This window comes from Apaloderma vittatum, unplaced genomic scaffold, assembly GCF_000703405.1.
Source record: "Apaloderma vittatum isolate BGI_N311 unplaced genomic scaffold, ASM70340v1 scaffold14470, whole genome shotgun sequence".
NCBI classification, from domain to species: Eukaryota; Metazoa; Chordata; class Aves; order Trogoniformes; family Trogonidae; genus Apaloderma; species Apaloderma vittatum.
In genome coordinates, this window is record NW_009693044.1 from 101,943 (window position 1) to 108,309 (window position 6,367).

The following is a 6,367-nucleotide window of genomic DNA, read 5'->3' on the forward strand; positions in this document are numbered from 1 at the left end:
GTTGTTGTGTCTGTCTCTTAAGCTCTCCCATGGAGCATGGGTATACATCTGCAAACACAGATGCATGCATTGCAGAGACATGGCAGCAAAAACAATGCAAGACAGCATAAAGAGCAAAGGTTGGGTCTTAGGAGCACATGGGGCCGTTGTGACCTTCCTCCTGGGCTAATCAGCTCTGCTTTCCATTGTCTGGAGGAAGCAACGCACCGTGCTGCTGCTGGGACCCAAGCCCGCTTGCACGTCCTACCTCCCCATAAATGAGCAAAGGGCATTCCCTCGCACCGTTCAACCCAGCACAGCAGTGGCCGTGGCCTTTACTCAGGGAGCGGTTCTCTCAGCTCCGAGGCAATGAGCCCAGCCTTCCGTTACATGTTGTGAAATTCAGTAACTGGGTCACGACCCCACAGTGACATCCAAGTGCCCCGAATTGCCTGGCTGAGAGAGATACCACACGGACTGACACCATGGGATCAGGTGCAGCCACATAGGTGTGCACAACATGTTTCTGCTTCCTCCAGTTCCCCCACTTCTCACTGGAGTACCTGTAAGGCCAGGAGCAAACACACGACACTGGTGCAGGAATTTTTATTTTCTAGAAACACATACTTTATATTTTCCCAGTACAACGGAACTTCAGATGCGTAGCAGCAGCTACCAGATACCTACAGATCGCAGGGAGTAAACTCAATTATAGTTTTGCTAATGTGAGTTTAGCAAATAAGGCAAGTCGCTGAGCTGGCAGACCCTGGAGACTGACCAGTTGTGTTCTACCTCCACAAAGCAAAGTAGTACTGTGCTGGAAGCTCTCCACAGTAACCTGCTAACAGTTTCACCTGTGGGAGGAATGGGACGCTGTGGCCCTGCTTCCCATCCTGACACCCCTTTCATACCACTTGAGTCATCCCTTCACTCTCCCACTCACTGCAGCCCTGAACACTTCCCTTGTTCCTCCACATCCCTTCATCTCTGGCCATGCCATTTGCCTCTCAGACGAGACTGGGTTTGGGGGATGGAAAAGGAAAACAGGGATAGGATAGGCAGAAGCTCACAGATAACCCTTTACATTATTTTTCCTAAAAAAGCAGATTATTTCTCTTGTATATATGAAGCCAGGAAACAATGTTTTATCATGGATATCATTCTGAGTGCCTATATGCTGCCTGGAGTGACTCTTGGCCTCTCATCAAAGCTTTCCCACACATCTTGGATGGCCAGTTGTGAGATGTCCAAAACAGTGCTGGGGAAGCTACTCTAAGTTGCACGGCCAGGCCTCCATCGTGGTGTTCCTCTGTGCTTATGGCTAACCCTGGAAACCGAACTCCTTGTACTTGCTGGCCATATCATTTCGGAACAGCTCCAGGGCCTTCTTCATCGCAGCCTGGGCATCAGCCCCAAAGTCTGCAGCGTGTTTTTCAGCAATGACCTTGATAATGACTTCAGAAATGAACTGTGAGGAAGGCAAGAGAGAGAGAGAGAAATTGAAGGGACAGTCAAGGTTTATTTTCAGAAAAGTCAGACTAAGAAATAGGTTGCAGAGCCTAGAAATATCTCTGAGCTAATTCAGTAGCCCTTCCCACAGTCTCTGGAGAGACAGTGAGGTCTAGCATGCAAGGAGCCCGGGCTGGGCAGAAGAACTGGGCTCTATTCCTAGCTCTGATGCTGATCTGCTTCATGACCTTGAGTAGGCCATGGCCCTTCCCACTCTTTGTCTGCCTCATCCATTATGGCTGAAAACCGATGCCCTGTATTTGTCCAACACTTAGTTTTGTCAGCCTTGGTCTCCAGTGGATACTCCAGGGCTTACTCTAAAATTGTATGTCCCTCGTGTCCACTCACTGATAGTTCTTATGTAATGTAGTTTCCCAAGCATGCAGAGGCTGCATGGGCTGATTTATTATTGTCAAGGATTGTTCAGGCTTCATGTGGTGTTTGGAATGGGAAATCTAAACTTGGATATTCACATACCATTCGCATACCACGAGCCTTTTCTGTGGCTCCTCCTGCCTGTACACAGAGACTTCTGACTCGAGGGAGAGCTCACTGAAGTCCAACTAGCCATCGGTAAACAAAAGTGTGACTTTCACTTGGCTGTTTTGCACACATTCACTACACATCAGACACCAAGATTCCCTGTCCTTTTCCATACCTCCAGATATTTGACAGGGATTTTGTGCTTGGTTGCATGGGTTTGAGCCAGGGGCTTCAGCTCTGCCTCATGGTTACCCTTCTGCTTCAGGATTTTGCCCAGTTGGGTAAGGACGGTAACTCCATGTTTCTTTAGATCTTCAGAGCCCTTCATCTGATCAGGGGTCTTCAGGTTTTTGAACTTTTCAAAGCGATCCAAGGTCTCAGGGTGGTCCTGAAAGAGTCTGTGCACAAAAGTAGAGGGACTTGTGAGACTTGAGAGAGCTGTCATCCAGACCAGAGCTTCAGTACTGCTGGTCTAGGTATTTCAGAGTATATGGACAGGCAAAGGTGTGATAAACCTCTTCCCTCTCCAAAGAAAGCTCTTACTGAGTCCCTGTTAGTAGAGGCTACTTCAGCCTGGGAGCTCTGACACTTCAGACCTTTTCCATATTACCACCATTTACAATCATTCCTTTTAGCATGTATATAAGCCAGGGAAGCATCGGACCCTGTTCAGAATCTGGTTTAAGCATTTTTCATCCTTCCTCTGGCAGGCTGTTCCTCAATAGACAGAGTGTTCCTTCACACTCTGCGTGAAGAAGTTACCTTTCCATTTATTTCATTCAGGCTGCTTTTTGTCATGAACAAGTAATAAAAAGCCTCTTGTCTTTGGAGGGACAAAACTTCTGACATGTCTCCCTTTGAGTATTGTATCTACTTTAATCCTATCCCCTTACACATGTCCTAACATGATCCCCACTGTCTTTTTCCATTCCCTCTCGCAGTGACAGAGATACTGCCCTAAACGTGTCAGGACGGAGCAGGTGTCTATCTTCTTTTTTTTAAATAGCTTTGCTAACTCTTTGGCACCAGTCACCTGGGTTATGTCAACTGTATTAAGAAAAAGACAAGAGTCAAGGCTGGTCATGGTACTGAGCAGTGAGTTCTTGCATTCATCTGAAGGAAAACCAAAGCTAAAGAAAGCCACTTGTCTTCATTGACTTACTATCGCTGAGGAGTCCAACTATAGAGCCCTGGCTCTCACCGGGACCCTATTTCCAGCCCGTCTCTGCATTGATCAGGAAAGGACAGGTCTAGAAGCTTCTTGTTAAAAAAAAAACAAAAACAGGAGTAGCCTCCAGCCTCAGGTACCTCACATCTGGAGCTCAGAGGTGTTTGTGAACATCAGCTGGATATGAGATCTTTCTGTGCCTCCACCCTACAACTGCAGACATTGAGGAATTTGATTCCTGCCCTTTTTCCCATCCCCCAGCTCAGCTCAGCTGCCAGCAGTGTGGTTCCCGCATCAGGCACCTCAGAGAGTTCTTGGGAGCAAGCAGGTAACAAGAGCACAGGGCCTTTAGGCATGCTGGTGCCATGCCATGCTGTGCTATACATAGGCAATATGATCCTGAAATGGAACTGAAATCAAGAAGGTGAAAGAGTGTCTAAAAGACAGGCTAGTGTTGTTCTCGCAGCTTCCTCCCTGCTGCATTTCCTAGGAGACATGATGCAGCCACCACTGGCAAGCAAACTAGTAGGAAATTTCACTCTTTTCCTTTTGAGAGTCCTAGAGTCAAGGTGAAAAGGGGATACTCCCTGTTCTAATTATTGGGAGCAGTCTAATAATCAGTTGTTGAGAGACAACAGCTCCCTGGCAGAAGTGTATTTTCCACTATTATACACTCTGATGGGCATAACTCAACTAGTAGAAGCACCAGCAAAAGCAACAGGGCCCTACAGCTCACAGCAGCAATGTCTGGAGCTCCAGGCTGGGACCCCAGCCATTAAATGAGCCCCCCTCTCACGGTATAGTGATTGCTTGCTCTGCTCTCTGGAGGGTGCTGGTGCTGAGACTACTGGGTCCCATCTAGAATTGGACATCTTTCTAAGTACGTTACCATGAGGGCCAGATTCTCCACTGCACGATGTAAGTAAAGGTTAAACTACGCTAACAAATAACTAAAGCACATAGAAAACACAAGCTGTTCTGCAGCAAAAACATTCTGTAGATGAGTGATCAGTCTTTGGTGGCACTTCTTTTCAAAGGTCTCCAAAGGATTTCTGCACTCTACCATGTGCCAAACACATCACCATCGGCCTTTCCTTTTTTGCTGTATCTTCCTATGACACAGGTTGTGTCCATCGAGAGAGAGGAAAAAACCTTGCACCTTGTAATGAGAAGGAGTTATTTCTAAAAATCTTCCTCTGTTGTATTTGGCTATGGCTGAGTAATGTCTGCCAAAGATTATATACTCCCGAGACTCTTGAAATTTCTTCTGAGGAGTATTTTTTGGTTTCCTTTGGAAGACATCCAGCTGAATCAGTATTTTTTAAACATATTCCCAGGATGCGACATTTACCTAAGCAGTCTTTAACAATGCACATGCAGGCACTTTTCTCAACTAAGAGATGCTGGGCTTCCCCTGCCTCTTTCCTCCCTCAGAAATTCCTTGAAGGTAAAAAAAAATGACCTGAGTTGGCTAGGGAGCACAAAGCCATAGGCGAGAGGGGTGTCATCTATTTATTTAAAGCTGTGCTCTGCCCTGTGATACCTACAAGAAAACTAGTATTACCTTTTCAGCTGGAAACTGCTTTTACTGTCTCATGGCACTTCCAGAGCCAAAGTAGACACCTCACAGAGATGGTGGGGAGGGCTCAGGTTCCTGCTACCCCTCCATCGTGCCTGCTTCAGACTGCACAAGGGGAGAGCCATCACATTGCCACCCGGCCACCTTCACCTCTCCCTTCCCTTTGAATGGCAGCTAAACTGGGCCGTGATAAAGAAGGTAATTTAAACAGCCCCCTGCTTTGGCTTATCTTTGAAAAAGGTTTTTAAAGCTTTTCAATGGATTCACCTGGTGGCATGGGTTCCTCCTTCCTTTGGCCATGCTTAGGCTTGGAACCCCCCCAAGCAGGTGCCAAATCCCCACTGCTCTCCTCAGCATCTGTGTCATTCCAGCACAGCGTATTGCGTACAAGCTGAGGGGGAGATCTAGAGAGAGTCTCCTCCAAGTCCCCACCCCTGATGGTCTTTAAGGACAGCCTAGGATCCAAGGTCGACCAAGGTGGGTTTTTTTTCCACTCTGTAGCCCCGAGATCCCTTCCAGATCCTCCTTCTGTGATCACAAGGACCACGTGTGGATAGGGGTCCTCTCAGATGGAGACTTCACAAGCACTCCCACTCTGACACCAGAATCATGGAGGAGGGAAGTAAAGGGAAGGATGTGCCTCGTTTCACACCCAGATCTCAAATTCATCATCAGGAAGTGGACAAGTGTTACCACCCAGATTTCTGGCCAGAAAGCAGGATGGGCAGGGCTTTGCCAGGTGAGACTAAGGTGGAGAGAGGGAAACACTCAGGTACTTCACAGTTAATTTTACTGAAATCATAGATTCTGAGAAAATTGTCGCAGAGGTGGCTTCCCTCTCCTTTCCCGCATCCCCACATCCTTGCTGCAGAGCATCTGGAGGCCCAGGACACACGATTTGCTCCAGCGTTTCTCGCCGCAGTGCTTGGGCAACAAGGATCCAAAGCAGAGCTTTGCCGGCAGAGGGAGTGACAAAGTCCCACCATCTTTTGAAAACACCACTGGCCGGCTCCTGCACCCGTTAGACAGATGGAAAGGCAAAAGCACAGCCACTTTACACAGTGAATAATTTTTAACTCAGAAACCATAGCAACGGTAAAACTACCACCCTACAAAAAAAGAAAACAGCCTGTTGAAACTAAACACCGCCAAACACAATTCCCCCTGTCAAGTATACAGCTTCCTTGGTCTCTCCTCAAAACCTCTCAGCTTTACTCTTAGAACCAAAGCTTCTTGCCTACCTCATTAAAACTGCGTGCCCATGGCCGGCGAGGTCGGACTCCCCCTTCCCCCAGACAGTCAGGACCCGCTGCCATTCCTGATCACTGAGCCCCATGGTTCACTGAAGTCAGGCCCCAAGTGCTCCCCACAGCCGTTTGTCTTTCCCCAAAGGTTGGCTGGAGAGCTCACTCGTGGGATTTATAGCCCCTGCTCACAGACCTTCACCTGTCAATCGTCAGCTGGACGTCTTGGTCTCTTTCAGGCTTGTCTAACCTAATCAGCCTCCCTATTTTTTTCCTAGGAAGCTATTTTGGGTCAGGTGCTATTGTGGGTGCCACTGATGGCATCATTTCTGCTTTTCGTATTGGACTGGCACATGTCCCACTCTCAACAGAAGGGGCACTGCCAAAACACAGTGCCAGGAGCCT

General features: G+C 47.8%; 1 protein-coding gene across 1 annotated transcript; it reads right to left on the reverse strand.

Annotated features, from left to right (window-relative positions):
• Positions 1–1,067: 1,067 nt before the first annotated feature.
• On the reverse strand, positions 1,068–6,111 carry MB (myoglobin). Its single transcript, XM_009877777.1, has 3 exons — positions 5,960–6,111; positions 2,147–2,369; positions 1,068–1,447 (listed from the first exon to the last, which is right to left on the reverse strand). The coding sequence occupies exons 1-3, from the start codon at positions 6,052–6,054 to the stop codon at positions 1,301–1,303; spliced, it is 465 nt and encodes a 154-aa protein (XP_009876079.1). The 5' UTR covers positions 6,055–6,111; the 3' UTR covers positions 1,068–1,300.
• Positions 6,112–6,367: the final 256 nt, after the last annotated feature.

What these genes read in the sequence shown, in the direction of transcription:
- MB (XM_009877777.1), bottom strand. Translation starts at nt 6,054, where the DNA reads ATGGGGCTCAGTGATCAGGAATGGCAGCGGGTCCTGACTGTCTGGGGG. An exon ending in GGGCACGCAGTTTTAATGAG is followed by an intron (nt 2,370 to 5,959) that starts GTAGGCAAGAAG and finishes TTTTGTGCACAG; the next exon opens with ACTCTTTCAGGACCACCCTG. An exon ending in TCCCTGTCAAATATCTGGAG is followed by an intron (nt 1,448 to 2,146) that starts GTATGGAAAAGG and finishes CCTTCCTCACAG; the next exon opens with TTCATTTCTGAAGTCATTAT.